Below are 15,365 nucleotides of genomic sequence, written 5' to 3' on the forward strand. Positions count from 1 at the left end.
CTGCTGACAGAGCAGCAACGTTACACATAGTGTGTCCTATAATATCACCTCTAACTTTCTACTGCTTGAGTTCACCTCTTATAGAATATTGGCTTAATGTTCCAGCACCTAAATATAAACCGTACCAGCACCCAAAATGAGTACTGATGAGGTCTCATGTCAGAGCAGGAGAAGGGGGGATGTGGTGTAGGAGCTAGAGGTCTGTTACCCAGGTCAACTCAACAGGCCTGATGCTGTATGTCAGGGTCAGGCTGGAACAAGAGAGGAAAAGGTTACTGCTTATGATGACATCACTGGTGAGAAGTCAGTGACAAAAAGATGAAGAGGAGAGGAGAGGAGAGGAGGGGAGAGAAGAGGAAGAGGGGAGAAGAGGGGAGGAGAGGAGAGGGGGGAGAAGAGGAGAGGGAGAGGGGAGAAGAGGAGAGGAGAGGGGAGAATAGGAGAGAAGAGGAGAGGGGGAGAAGAGGGGGGATAAGAGGAGAGGAAGAGGGGAGAAGGGGAGAGAAGAGGAGAGGGAGAGGGGGGAGAAGAGGAGAGGGAGAGGGGGGAGAAGAGGAGAGGGAGAGGGGAGAAGAGGAGAGGGAGAGGGGAGAAGGAGAGGGAGAGGGGAGAAGAGGAGGATGGGAGAGGGGAGGGGGGAGAAGAGGAGAGGGAGAGGAGAGGAGGAGGTTGGGAGAAGGGGAGAGGAGAGGAGAGGAGAGGAGAGGAGAGGAGAGGAGGGGAGAGGAGAGGGAGGAGAAGAGGAGAGGAGAGGAGAGGGAGAGGGGAGAAGAGGAGAGGGAGAGGAGAGGGAGAGGGGAGAAGAGGAGAGGGAGAGGAGAGGAGAGGGAGAGGAGAGGGAGAGGGGAGAAGAGGAGAGGGAGAGGGGAGAAGAGGAGAGGGAGAGGAGAGGGAGAGGAGAGGGGAGAAGAGGAGAGGGAGAGGGGAGAAGAGGAGAGGAGGTACTGTTTGTCACACCGTTCCACTCAGAGGATTCTACCTTTTGTTATCAAGTGGGAGTTTCCACCATATTTAGTAAACCAGTCATTTCAGTGAAGGGAAGTGAACAAGTGCACACTTTAGGAGAAAGGAGGATAATTGGGACAATCGTTCTTTCTAGTCTACAGTCCTGCGTCTATGACACCAGATTTCCACCTAGTGGCCATAAGAGGAACTGTCCTGTCAGTGTGTTTTTACTGCTGGCTCAAAACACATGACCTGCAAACAGGATATGGTTCATGTGTGAGTACTAAAAGCAAACGAATATAGTATATTATAGTATATTTATTATATATGTGGGTCTGATAAGTAAACACTTTCAAAGTTTGTGCGTAATGATTGTGCAGGACTGCATAATGCTGGGGAGCCTGGCGCCTTCGGGAAACCTCATGATATGAGTGATAAGAAGTGTTTAAAAAGGTGAGTTCTGAACCCTGTAGACTACTGCACTACTTCTGAAGAAGACCAGAGTCATTTCAGAATGAAGACTGCTATAGTTCTGACGGTGTTGCTGTTCTGTCTGTCTGGGGCCTGGACTCAAGGAGAGAGTGGAGGGGTAACTAGTAGTTCTGTGTGTAATTAAGTAAGTAAGTAATATACAATGGGCCCAGCGTTGTTGTTTATGTATTTAAGACACTGCATCTCAGTACAAGAGGTGTCACTGAAGGACCTGGTTTGAATCCAGGCTGCATCATATCCTTTGATGGGGGTCCCATAGAGTGGTGCACACTTCATGTTGTCCGGGATTGGCCGTCATTGTAAATAACTATTTGTTCCTAACTGACTGTGTGGGAGGATTTTCCAGACATCTGGTAACTATACTGTTCTCTTTAAAGTAGATAGAATAATCAATATGAGTTTAACTACTAGACATGTGTTAGCAGAATGAAGGCTGAGCCCATGTGACTGTACAAAGCTGGATCAACATCGAGTCAACTATTAGACATGTAAAAAACAGAACATAAACAGAATCTGTGTAGATGAGGAAAGACTAACAAGACGTGTCTGGTCTGAGCCATTTCTGATCTGGTGAAGGATACTGGACACACACATGGGTTAATCACATAGACAACGTCAGTCTGATCTGGTGAAGGATACTGGACACACACATGTGTTAATCACACAGACAACATCGGTCTGATCTGGTGAAGGCTACTGGACACACACATGGGTTAATCACACAGACAACATCGGTCTGATCTGGTGAAGGATACTGGACACACACATGGGTTAATCACACAGACAACATCGGTCTGATCTGGTGAAGGCTACTGGACACACACATGGGTTAATCACACAGACAACATCAGTCTGATCATGTGAAGGATACTGGACACACACATGGGTTAATCACACACAGACAACATCAGTCTGAACTTGTGAAGGCTACTGGACACACACATGTGTTAATCACACAGACAACATCAGTCTGATCTGGTGAAGGATACTGGACACACACATGGGTTAATCACATAGACAACATCGGTCTGATCTTGTGTCTCGGTCTGAACTTGTGAAGACTACTGGACACACACATGTGTTAATCACACAGACAACATCAGTCTGATCTGGTGAAGGATACTGGACACACACATGGGTTAATCACATAGACAACATCGGTCTGATCTTGTGTCTCGGTCTGAACTTGTGAAGACTACTGGACACACACATGTGTTAATCACACAGACAACATCAGTCTGATCTGGTGAAGGATACTGGACACACACATGGGTTAATCACATAGACAACATCAGTCTGATCTTGTGAAGGCTACTGGACACACACATGGGTTAATCACACAGACAACATCGGTCTGAACTTGTGTCTCGGTCTGAACCATATCTGATCTGGTGAAGGATACTGGACACACACATGGGTTAATCACATAGACAACATCAGTCTGATCTTGTGCAGGATACTGGACACACACATGGGTTAATCACATAGACAACATCAGTCTGATCTTGTGAAGACCTGTGGACAGGAACATTAGATAATCAGTTATAGGCCCCAGTAGGAGTGTGCATGTCGCCACCAATAGAATCTATGCCCCAATGTCTGAGCCAATAAGAGAATGGAAACTAAGCAAGACAACTAGATTCATAAAGTGGAGTGACAATGTTTTGTAAGGATCAGACTGTATAGGCTATATTACATGTATATAGTGTATTATTGGGGCAGCAGGGTAGTGGTTAGAATGTTATATAAGGATCAGACTGTATAGGCTATATTACATGTATATAGTGTATTATTGGGGCAGCAGGGTAGTGGTTAGAATGTTATGTAAGGATCAGACTGTATAGGCTATATTACATGTGTTTAGTGTATTATTGGGGCAGCAGGGTAGCCTAGTGGTTAGAATGTTATGTAAGGATCAGACTGTATAGGCTATATTACATGTGTTTAGTGTAGTATTGGGGCAGCAGGGTAGCCTAGTGGTTAGAATGTTATGTAAGGATCAGACTGTATAAAAGCCAAGTACTAAGAATGAAGAGTCAGTTCTTCCATGGAATTGTTCAGCTTTGTTACTGTTTGTAATAAAGTCTAGTTGAATTCACAGGTTCTGGTTTGGTGAAATAGTTGATTCAATATTTTCCACAACAGTCAATGTGTCTAAACTGCAAGAACATTGAAATTAAGTTGTTTTCAAGTCGTTATTAACAACAACCCGAAAATAAATATTTACAACCTTCAACTAAAACCAAACGTATATTGGACGTTGGGTATCGTCTTCTTTTCAACGTCTTTTCAATGACATTTAGCTTGGTGGTACAGCCCAATGTCAAAACACAGCTTTAATGTGTCCAAATTAATAACCAATATGCAGAAACCATTTGTGATACTGAAAACCTAAACATAAAATGTACCATCTGCACAAACATCTGCAACAATAATCATATTACTGAAACAAGCACCTTTTAAAATGCACCAGCACCAGAAACACTGTTGTTCTGACAAGTAGCAATAAATCACTGATATCAATTAGGGGGGAAATCAGGTTGTTGGTGCTGTTGAAACTAACACAACTAAAAACACATGGAAATGGGAGATATATTTTACCTCCCTGGTTAGAGGACAAATCAGGTTGTTGGTGCTGTTGAAACTAACACAACTAAAAACACATGGAAATGGGAGATATATTTTACCTCCCTGGTTAGAGGACAAATCAGGTTGTTGATGCTGTTGAAACTAACACAACTAAAAACACATGGAAATGGGAGATATATTTTACCTCCCTGGTTAGAGGACAACCTGCAGAAGACAGTCAGCTACATTTTGGAGAGATGCATTTACATTTAGAGGTCGTTAAACAAAGGAACGCAACACTTATTTTTCATCCCTCATCGATATCATGTTGAAATCATTTGTGTGAGAGTGTGGAGATGAGGTTGTCCTGTTAAAACTAACAGCTCAAAAACCACATGGAATCTGGGAATAATGTGTACATCACTGGTTAGAGGACAACTTGTAGAAAACATCTAGCTACATTTTGATTCAAGTGGGTCACCAATGCTGTAAGTGTAATACAGCTCTTTTTGTGTTAGTCACTTTCTGTTATATCATATAAATAGCACTCTTTCAATTCAGAGCCTGGATTTTCCCCCTGAGGCTAATATCCATATAATGCTATAATCAATTGAACAGGGGGCAAACATTTAGAGTTCTACATTGTGACATCATTAAAATACTCCTTCTACAATGTTTAAACATTCTACATTGTGACATCATTAAAATACTCCTACCACAATGTTAAAACATTCTACATTGTGACATCATTAAAATACTCCTTCTACAATGTTTAAACATTCTACATTGTGACATCATTAAAATACTCCTTCTATAATGTTAAAACATTCTACATTGTGACATCATTAAAATACTCCATCTACAATGTTAAAACATTCTACATTGTGACATCATTAAAATACCCCTACTACAATGTAAAAACATTCTACATTGTGACATTATTAAAATACTCCTACTACAATGTTAAAACATTATACATTGTGACATCATTAAAATACTCCTTCTACAATGTTTAAACATTCTACATTGTGACATCATTAAAATACTCCTACTACAATGTTAAAACCTTCTACATTGTGACATCATTAAAATACTCCTACTACAATGTGAAAACATTCTACATTGTGACATTATTAAAATACTCCTTCTACAATGTTAAAACATTCTACACTGTGACATCATTAAAATACTCCTTCTACAATGTTTAAACATTCTACACTGTGACATTAAAATACTCCTACTACAATGTTTAAACATTATACATTGTGACATCATTAAAATACTCCTTCTACAATGTTTAAACATTCTACACTGTGACATCATTAAAATACTCCTACTACAATGTTTAAACATTCTACATTGTGACATCATTAAAATACTCCTACTACAATGTTTAAACATTCTACATTGTGACATCATTAAAATACTCCTTCTACAATGTTTAAACATTCTACATTGTGACATTAATTCATTGATATCATGAAACAACTCCATCATTAATGTATTTTCTGATGTTTGATCAGAGATCTTTTATCAGAGTATCTCTTGTCACATTGACCACAGCTATGAGGTTTCTCTCCTGTGTGTGTTCTCTGGTGTACAATCAGATGGCTAGATGTAGTATAATTCTTCCCACATTGTTCACAGCTATGAGGTTTCTCTCCTGGGTGTGTTCTCTGGTGTACAATCAGATGACTAGATGTAGTAAAATTCTTCCCACATTGTTCACAGCTATAAGGCTTCTCTCCTGTGTGTGTTCTCTGGTGTATAATCAGATGGCTGGATGTTGTAAAATTCTTCCCACATTGTTCACAACTATAAGGTTTCTCTCCTGTGTGTGTTCTCTGGTGTGATACCAGGTTGCTTGACTGAGTAAAATTCTTCCCACATTGATAACAGCTGTAAGGTTTCTCTCCTGTGTGTGTTCTCTGGTGAGACAACAGGCTGCTTGACTGAGTAAAACTCTTCCCACATTGATCACAGCTATAAGATTTGTCTCCTGTGTGTGTTCTCTGGTGTACAATCCGATGGCTAGATGTAGTAAAACTCTTTCCACATTGATCACAGCTGTAAGGTTTCTCTCCAGTGTGAATTCTCATGTGTACTTTTAGTGAATTTGATCTTAAGTAACTCTTCCCACAGTTAGAGCAGCAGTGCGATTTCTTCCCTGTTGGTCTCCACTGGTGTTTCTTGAGGTGTTCTGATCGGGAGGGACTCTTCCCTGCCTCGTCAGCTTCATGATGTTGTTGAGGCTCCCCAGAGGATCCACGATAGTCACATCTCTCTCCTGTGTGAACAACAAGTCAGACAGATGGTTAAAGGCCCACAACAGCAGAAATCCACTGTAAAAGGTGATGCCAACAGCGTAGCCATGATGTTGTACAACAATTGACGTCTGTAATGAATGTTAAAATTATTTGACAATTGTCTTGAGACAGTCAAGTGAGCAACAATAGTCATATTTTGTCATGTTTTCACATTAGTCGTAACATCGATGATTGTCTGCTAGAAATAAGTTATTATAGTTGCTGAACCCCTAAGCAGTGTGCCAGACAACCTTTGGTCACCAATATAGGCCCCTTTCTGTGTTTGCTAAAATAGGCGCACGAGGGAAATGAATTGAATGTGAGAGTGGTTACATTTATCCAGCCCCCAGAGTGGTTACATTTATCCAGCCCCCATCCCTCAACTGTTTACCAAACCAAGTCTCAGGGCAGGCATTTTGTTGCTGTTTAAATGCTAGGTTGTCCCTTTAAAAAAGCCAAATCAATCGATCAACCAATCTGCAGTTCAAACAATAACAGGGATGTCATTCCACCACTGTTTTGGTAATAAGATGATGGATGGGTCTGGAGAAATGTAACTACTCTCAAATTCATAGACAGACCTACGGATGCAAGGACTGACCATCCATGAAATCAACATGATAGTTTTAACCATGTTGAGGCTAAACAGTGTTGATTTACATTGTTTCTAAACATTGGCGTAAAAAAATCTTATTTGGGGTTCTGATGGGGTACAACAGTTGAACTAAGCTCATGAGGTATGTGTTATATTCTTCAAGAATCAATGGCTATATATAATATAAATGTAGCAATTACATATTTCCCCTTTAACACCACACATCAGTTCAACAACTGCAGAGTTTGTGCCTCTGTTTTTAAGACAGTACTTACTAGTGTTAATCACGGCCCGGTTTCTCAAAACCATCTTACGGCTAAATTCACCGTCAGAACCATAGGATACCTTAAGATGCGTTGGGGAAACCGGGCCCAGATATCCAGTTTCCTCCTCTTCGTCCTCCTCTTCCCTTTTCGATGTGACAGTCATCTCCCCCTCCCCCTCTTTTACTCCAAAAACTGCATCCCTCTCTCTCTCCGCCTCCTCTTCTTTTACTGTAACATCCTCCTCCTCTTTCACTCTGAACGAGTCTTCCTTTTCTTTCACTGAAACGTCTTTCTCTTCTTCTTTCACGGTAACAGCCTCACCCTCTACTTGTTTTTGTATTGAAACATCCTTCTCTTCCTCCTCCTCTTTCAGGAGAGCTTCTTTCTCCGTCCAGAAGACCTCTTCTTCTTTAGCAGGAGGAGAGTAACTTAATGAACTCATGGTCGGAGATGTTCGCTAGCTAGCATTAGCAACTAGCCTAGTTCTAAGCTAATTTAGCAAACCAGCTAGCTGATAAACAACGTAAATATATAATTAAATGGGCCAACACGTACATACGACAGAAGTGTGTTTAATACACAGCGACTAATATACACCAAAACAGTGTAAAGAGAGTGAATGTTGTAGCTATGTTTGCTAGAAAGCTACCGAGGTGTCTAACTGTTGTTGTTGAAGGAGCGTCCCGTCCACTAGATTATACGTCACACTGGCAGCGTCGCCTGAACCTAAAAGACGCACATCGCCATCTGCTGACTGGAGTGGCAACGCAGTTGAGGAACCAAAAGTTTATTTTTCATTTATTTCATTAAAGTTGATTATCATATTAAGTCGTTCAAAGAGAAGCATGTGTTGATTGATTCGTGTTTAATGAGTGATAATTTAAAACAAACTTTAGACCCACTACATATTTACATTGAACCATAGTTCTGACATGGATCATTTTGACCAGAGGCATATCTTTTATCACAGCCAAAATGTGGTTTATTCAATTCATCCAATGTTTCATGACTTTGTAAATCAACTTGTTCTTAATACATCTAAATCCTGGTTTAGTGTTTCTGTATCAATAAGGACTTTTAACACATTAAAATCCTTTGGAGTCATTTTGACTCCAGCCAAAAACACCTTTGATAAATAGGACGTTTATTTCAAATCAAAATCACATTTTATTGGTCACATACACGTGTTTAGCAAATGTTATTGCAGGTGTAGCAAAATGCTTGTGTTTCTAGCTCCGACAGTGCAGTAATATCAAACAAGTAATATCTAATAATTTCACAAATCTAAGTATTTGAATGTAGGTTTCTCTGTAGACATGATCCATCCCACCAGAGGGTGGAGGGGCACCTGTATCAGTGGTTTTGACCAGATAGACACCTGCAGACACACAGTATAGTGCCTCCCATGTTCTCTCCTAAGATTGGACTTTCTATACCACGTATCACCTGACTGTGTACAAAACTGCCAATGATAGAAACCTCTTCCAGTGGTATACAGTGTATTCATTAAGTATTCAGACCCCTTCACTTATTCCACATTTAGTTACGTTACAGCGTCATTATAAAATTGAATATGTTTTTCCCCTCATCAACCTAAACACAAAACCCCATAATAACAAACCAAAAACTGTTTTTTTTAGACATTTTTGCAAATGTATTTACTTAAGTATTCAGACCCTTTGCTATGAGACTCCAAATTGAGATCAGGTGCATCCTGATCCCATTAATCATCCTAGAGATGTTTCTACAACTTGATTGGAGTCCACCTGGGGTAAATTCAATATATTAGACATTATTTTGAAAGGCACACACCTGTCTATATAAGGTGTGTGCCTTTCCAAGGCAATTGTCAAGTAATTTTAACATTCATTACAGACGTCAATTGTTGTACAACATCATGGCTACGCTGTTGGCATCACCTTTTACAGTGGATTTCTGCTGTTGTGGGCCTTTAACCATCTGTCTGACTTGTTCACACAGGAGAGAGACGTGACTATCGTGGAACCTCTGGGGAGCATCAACATCATGATGCTAACGAGGCAGAGAAGAGTCTCTCCAGATCACATCACCTCAAGAAACAGCAGCAGAGACCCACAGGGAATAAATCTCATTGCTTCTCAGACTGTGGGAAAGGTTGCAAATCTTCATCAGAACTTAAAATACACCAGCGAGTACACACAGGAGAGAAATCTCACCACTGTTTTGATTGTGGGAAGAGTTACTTAAGATCAGAATCACTAAAAGTACACATGAGAATTCACACAGGAGAGAAATCTTATAGCTGTGATCAATGTGAAGAAGTTTGGAACCACCAATACTCTTTCTAGAGCTGGCCGCCCGGCCAAACTGAGACATCGGGGGAGAAGGGCCTTGGTCAAGGAGGTGAACAAGAACCCGATGTTCACTCTGACAGAGCTCCAGATTTCCTCTGTGGAGACGGGAGAACCTTCCAGAAGGACAACCATCTCTGCAGCACTCCACCAATCAGGCCTTAATGTAGCAATGATTAAATTGTCAACATTTATTTCAATGGACAATTCTGTGAACTGTTCTGTGAAATGTGTTGGCTAGAGATGACTTGCAGGAGCTTGCAGGGATTTGTAGGCAGGCATGTTGTCTACTTTGATGCTAATTAGCATTTTCGAATCTGAGAGTAGAGAGAGACATCCCATTAGTTCCTGCCAAGGCAGCAGCTACTCTTCCTGGGGTTTATTATGGATCCCCATTAGTTCCTGCCAAGGCAGCAGCTACTCTTCCTGGGGTTTATTATGGATCCCCATTAGTTCCTGCCAAGGCAGCAGCTACTCTTCCTGGGGTTTATTATGGATCCCCATTAGTTCCTGTCAAGGCAGCAGCTACTCTTCCTGGGGGTTTAATATGGATCCCCATTAGTTCCTGTCAAGGCAGCAGCTACTCTTCCTGGGGTTTATTATGGATCACCATTAGTTCCTGCCAAGGCAGCAGCTACTCTTCCTGGGGTTTATTATGGATCCCCATTAGTTCCTGCCAAGGCAGCAGCTACTCTTCCTGGGGTTTATTATGGATCCCCATTAGTTCCTGCCAAGGCAGCAGCTACTCTTCCTGGGGTTTATTATGGATCCCCATTAGTTCCTGCCAAGGCAGCAGCTACTCTTCCTGGGGTTTATTATGGATCCCCATTAGTTCCTGCCAAGGCAGCAGCTACTCTTCCTGGGGTTTATTATGGATCCCCATTAGTTCCTGCCAAGGCAGCAGCTGCTCTTCCTGGGGTTTATTATGGATCCCCATTAGTTCCTGTCAAGGCAGCAGCTGCTCTTCCTGGGGTTTATTATGGATCCCCATTAGTTCCTGCCAAGGTAGCAGCTACTCTTCCTGGGGTTTATTATAGATCCCCATTAGTTCCTGCCAAGGTAGCAGCTACTCTTCCTGGGGGTTTATTATGGATCCCCATTAGTTCCTGCCAAGGCAGCAGCTGCTCTTCCTGGGGTTTATTATGGATCCCCATTAGTTCCTGTCAAGGCAGCAGCTACTCTTCCTGGGGTTTAATATGGATCACCATTAGTTCCTGCCAAGGCAGCAGCTGCTCTTCCTGGGGTTTATTATGGATCCCCATTAGTTCCTGCCAAGGCAGCAGCTGCTCTTCCTGGGATTTATTATGGATCCCCATTAGTTCCTGCCAAGGCAGCAGCTGCTCTTCCTGGGGTTTAATATGGATCACCATTAGTTCCTGCCAAGGCAGCAGCTGCTCTTCCTGGGGTTTATTATGGATCCCCATTAGTTCCTGCCAAGGCAGCAGCTGCTCTTCCTGGGATTTATTATGGATCCCCATTAGTTCCTGCCAAGGCAGCAGCTACTCTTCCTGGGGTTTATTATGGATCCCCATTAGTTCCTGCCAAGGCAGCAGCTACTCTTCCTGGGGTTTAATATGGATCCCCATTAGTTCCTGCCAAGGCAGCAGCTACTCTTCCTGGGGTTTATTATGGATCCCCATTAGTTCCTGCCAAGGCAGCAGCTACTCTTCCTGGGGTTTATTATGGATCCCCATTAGTTCCTGCCAAGGCAGCAGCTACTCTTCCTGGGGTTTAATATGGATCCCCATTAGTTCCTGCCAAGGCAGCAGCTACTCTTCCTGGGGTTTATTATGGATCCCCATTAGTTCCTGCCAAGGCAGCAGCTGCTCTTCCTGGGGTTTATTATGGATCCCCATTAGTTCCTGCCAAGGCAGCAGCTGCTTTTCCTGGGGTTTATTATGGATCCCCATTAGTTCCTTACAAGGCAGCAGCTACTCTTCCTGGGGGTTTAATATGGATCCCCATTAGTTCCTGCCAAGGCAGCAGCTACTCTTCCTGGGGTTTATTATGGATCCCCATTAGTTCCTGCCAAGGTAGCAGCTACTCTTCCTGGGGTTTATTATGGATCCCCATTAGTTCCTGCCAAGGCAGCAGCTGCTCTTCCTGGGGTTTATTATGGATCCCCATTAGTTCCTGCCAAGGCAGCAGCTACTCTTCCTGGGGGTTTAATATGGATCCCCATTAGTTCCTGCCAAGGCAGCAGCTACTCTTCCTGGGGTTTATTATGGATCCCCATTAGTTCCTGTCAAGGCAGCAGCTGCTCTTCCTGGGGTTTATTATGGATCCCCATTAGTTCCTGCCAAGGCAGCAGCTACTCTTCCTGGGGTTTATTATGGATCCCCATTAGTTCATGTCAAGGCAGCAGCTGCTCTTCCTGGGGTTTATTATGGATCCCCATTAGTTCCTGCCAAGGCAGCAGCTACTCTTCCTGGGGTTTATTATAGATCCCCATTAGTTCCTGCCAAGGCAGCAGCTACTCTTCCTGGGGTTTATTATGGATCCACATTAGTTCCTGCCAAGGCAGCAGCTACTCTCCCTGGGGGTTTATTATGGATCCCCATTAGTTCCTGCCAAGGCAGCAGCTACTCTTCCTGGGGTCCAGCTAAAATAAAGGCAGTTATACCATTTTAAAATCATGACAATAAATTCACAACACACTGTGTCCTCAGTCACTGTGTCCCAGAGAGGTTTACATGGTTATCAAAACATCACACCAGGGTGAGTCTAAACAAAACACAGCCCTGTGGGGAAAATGAATGGAACCATCTCCCTGTTTGACCTCTAGTTGTTATGGATATTATGACTCTACAGAGACACACAGTGGACCTGTCAAAATATGTTCCATTGATAAATCACACTTTATTTAACCTCAATGTCATCTTGTGTTTACATGGCATTGTAGATTTTAGCTGTATATAGTATGTATTCTGGATGTTTTCAGTGTGTTTTTAACCCTTTCAGACAATGGATTAATCACAATTAAAAATAGTGCACTAACATTACACAAAGTGGACTCAAGTCTGACAGCCCAAACAAACACACACATTCTCAGTCAAAAACACAAGTCAGAACACAGCCTCTCGATTCTCTCATGTGTTTTCAGGTTTTCTGACTGGGAAAATGTCTTTCCACAATGAGAGCAGTGGTATGTCTTCTCCTCCTGTGTATTTGTATGTATTCTTTCATGCTCTTTCAGGTACCTTAACCGGGTAAATCTCTCTCCACACTGGGAGCAGCGGTACATCTTCTTACCTGTGTGTGTCCTCTCATGCTTGTTCAGGTTTCCTACATGGCCAAAACTCTTTCCACAATGGGAACATTGGAAAAGCTTTTCCCCTGTGTGTCCCCTCTCATGCGTTTGCAGGCTCCCTAACTGGGTAAACAACATTCCACATTGGGAACAGTGGTAAGGCTTCTCTCCAGTGTGTATTCTCTTATGTGTTCTCAGGCTCCCTAACTGAGTAAAACTCTTTCCACACTGGGAGCAGTGATGTCGTCCTGCTGGTTTGGACGTCTCGGGGTCTGGTTTCCCTGAAGGACTCTTCCTGCTGTCAGAAGGAGAGTCTGGTCTCTCTCCTGACAAAGACAAACAGATGATTTAATTAAACAGAGACCTGAATGAAACCTCCACATGATAAAACTTCCTATGACATTTAATCTAGACTAGATCCCTCAATCACCTGAAGTCACTTTTCACAAGTGTTATTAAAGCCACTACAAAATGCAGGTCTCTGTGTGTTCTTAGTCAGAGAGGCCTATAGAATGGTCTAGAATGTCATTGTATGTTGTAGCGTTTACACCAGTCCAGCCTACGCTTGACACTCTAGCAATGATAAAGTACTTTATGATAACGCCAAAATTAAATAAACAATTTGGTATCATTTTTATTATGGAAGATTGAATAGGTGTGCTTCAAACGGGTTGCTTGTAATGATTTGTAGCCATCGTCTCGACTACCTGTGCATGAGTGTCCATTCAACTCAGTTTCCCTACCTGAAAAAACGCCATTCCGTAAAGTGTTTTCGCGCACGCAAATTCAGGAAGAAACCGAAGAGCAGATGGCCTGACCGCGTTTTGCGACTGTCGGCTCACTTGACCGCAGTCAACGACGGGCTGGAAATCGCCTCCAGTTTAGTACCGTGGAATTGCAGTATTGAATGAAGGCAAGTCCATTCCGTGAGACATTTAAGTTGTGATTTTGGGTGCAAATCCATTGTTAAAGTTTTGTTGTTGGCCAGCTTCTTGATGGTATTCACATCTTACAGTGTAGCTTTATCAATTCCTACATTAAAAAACGGCATTTAAGCTCAGAACCAGAGTAGAATGCCGTTTTAAAACCACGTATCAGTTCAAAACTATTTTCAAGACAGGACTTACTGGTGTTACTCAGATCTTCTGTCTCCTCCTCTTCTTCCCTCTCCTCCTCCTTCAATATGACAGTTATCTCTCCTTCATTCACTCCAAAAAAAGTATAATGGTTTTCTTCCTCTTCTTTCTGTGTAACAGCCTCACCCTCTACTTCTTCGTTTACTGTGACATCCTCCTCTTCATTCTCCTCTTTCACGACAACGTTCAGCCAAATACCTTCTTTCTCCTTCCAGCAGACCTCTTTTTTAGCAGGAGGGCAGTAGCTTGCTGAGCTCATGGTCGGGGATGTTAGCCAGCTAACCTAGCTAGTTAGCGACTAGCCTAGTGATAGGCTCATTTATCAAGCCAGCTACCGTTACCTGACTAAACGGAAATATGACATGAAATGGGGAAACTAGTTAAAAGACAGAATTATGTTCCAAATACAGAGGTAAATATAGACCGAAGCAGTCTGAACAGCTTGAACGTTTCCGCTCGGAAGCTAACGAGGTGGCTGACGAGATGTTGTTGAAGAAGCGTCCCGTCCACTACATTATACGTCACTCTGATAGCATCGCCTGAAAAACGCATATCGCCATCTGTTGACTGGAGTGGTTAACGCAGATAAATGTTTATTTTATTTCCAGACAAAAAGTGCATTTTTACATTTCTTTCATTAAATAATAATATAATAGTCAGACAACTGCAGATTTGTAATAAGTATGAATTTAAAACCTACTTCCACATTCTACCAACCCAACAGATGTTTCTACTAGGGAATTATTATCCAATGAGGTGGGTCTTTCCACATTCTACCAACCCAACAGATGTTTCTACTACAGGGAATATTAACCAATGAGGTGGGTCTTTCCACATTCTACCAACCCAACAGATGTTTCTACTACAGGGAATATTAACCAATGAGGTGGGTCTTTCCACATTCTACCAACCCTACAGATGTTTATACTATGAACACTTTCAGGTTAATTGAAGTTAAATTCCCCAAAAGCCTAAACAGGTTTGGTCATTATCAGGTATTGGAGCGTTGAAAGATGATGCACAACAACGGTTTCTTCCACGAAACCACGACTTCAATAACCACCGCGGTCAAAATAACTGTAAAGTTATTCTCCATCGAAACGAATACCGCTACAATCGACCTGTTCGCAACACATGGGTATTGGATCTAACCTCATCGATCTGTCAGTAAGATATGTTTACATGGGTATTGGATCTAACCTCATCGATCTACCAGTAAGCTATGTTTACATGGGTATTGGATCTAACCTCATTGATCTGTCAGTAAGCTGTTTACATGGGTATTGGGATCTGACCTCATTGATCTATCAGTAAGCTATGTTTACATGGGTATTGGATCTAACCTCATTGATCTGTCAGTAAGCTATGTTTACATGGGTATTGGGATCTCAGCTATAGTCTAATCCATCAAAGGAGTCCTACCAGCTAGCAGTGTAACGAACCTTGTAGGAAAGTACTACGTGGCTCTGGTGGAAGA

General features: G+C 42.2%; 1 protein-coding gene across 2 annotated transcripts; it reads right to left on the bottom strand.

Moving 5' to 3' along the window:
* Positions 1 to 5,446: 5,446 nt before the first annotated feature.
* On the bottom strand, positions 5,447 to 14,297 carry LOC139419126 (zinc finger protein 436-like). Of its 2 annotated transcripts, XM_071169077.1 has the most exons (3): positions 13,880 to 14,297; positions 12,755 to 13,078; positions 5,447 to 6,292 (listed from the first exon to the last, which is right to left on the bottom strand). In XM_071169077.1, exons 1-3 carry the CDS (start codon positions 14,145 to 14,147, stop codon positions 5,502 to 5,504), a joined length of 1,383 nt encoding a protein of 460 aa, XP_071025178.1. In that variant the 5' UTR covers positions 14,148 to 14,297; the 3' UTR covers positions 5,447 to 5,501. The 2 variants fall into 2 exon arrangements, with proteins under 2 accessions (XP_071025178.1, XP_071025179.1); XM_071169078.1 differs by lacking the exons at positions 12,755 to 13,078; positions 13,880 to 14,297 and adding an exon at positions 7,182 to 7,826.
* Between the last annotated feature and the right edge of the window lie 1,068 nt (positions 14,298 to 15,365).

This window comes from Oncorhynchus clarkii, chromosome 10, assembly GCF_045791955.1.
Source record: "Oncorhynchus clarkii lewisi isolate Uvic-CL-2024 chromosome 10, UVic_Ocla_1.0, whole genome shotgun sequence".
Taxonomy (NCBI): Eukaryota; Metazoa; Chordata; class Actinopteri; order Salmoniformes; family Salmonidae; genus Oncorhynchus; species Oncorhynchus clarkii.

Coding starts and splice junctions, on each gene's coding strand:
- LOC139419126 (XM_071169077.1), bottom strand. CDS start 14,147: ATGAGCTCAGCAAGCTACTGCCCTCCTGCTAAAAAAGAGGTCTGCTGG. Junction 13,079..13,879: donor AGAAGATCTGAGTAACACCA/GTAAGTCCTGTC, acceptor TGTCTTTGTCAG/GAGAGAGACCAGACTCTCCT. Junction 6,293..12,754: donor GCATGAGAGGACACACACAG/GTAAGAAGATGT, acceptor TTGTTCACACAG/GAGAGAGATGTGACTATCGT.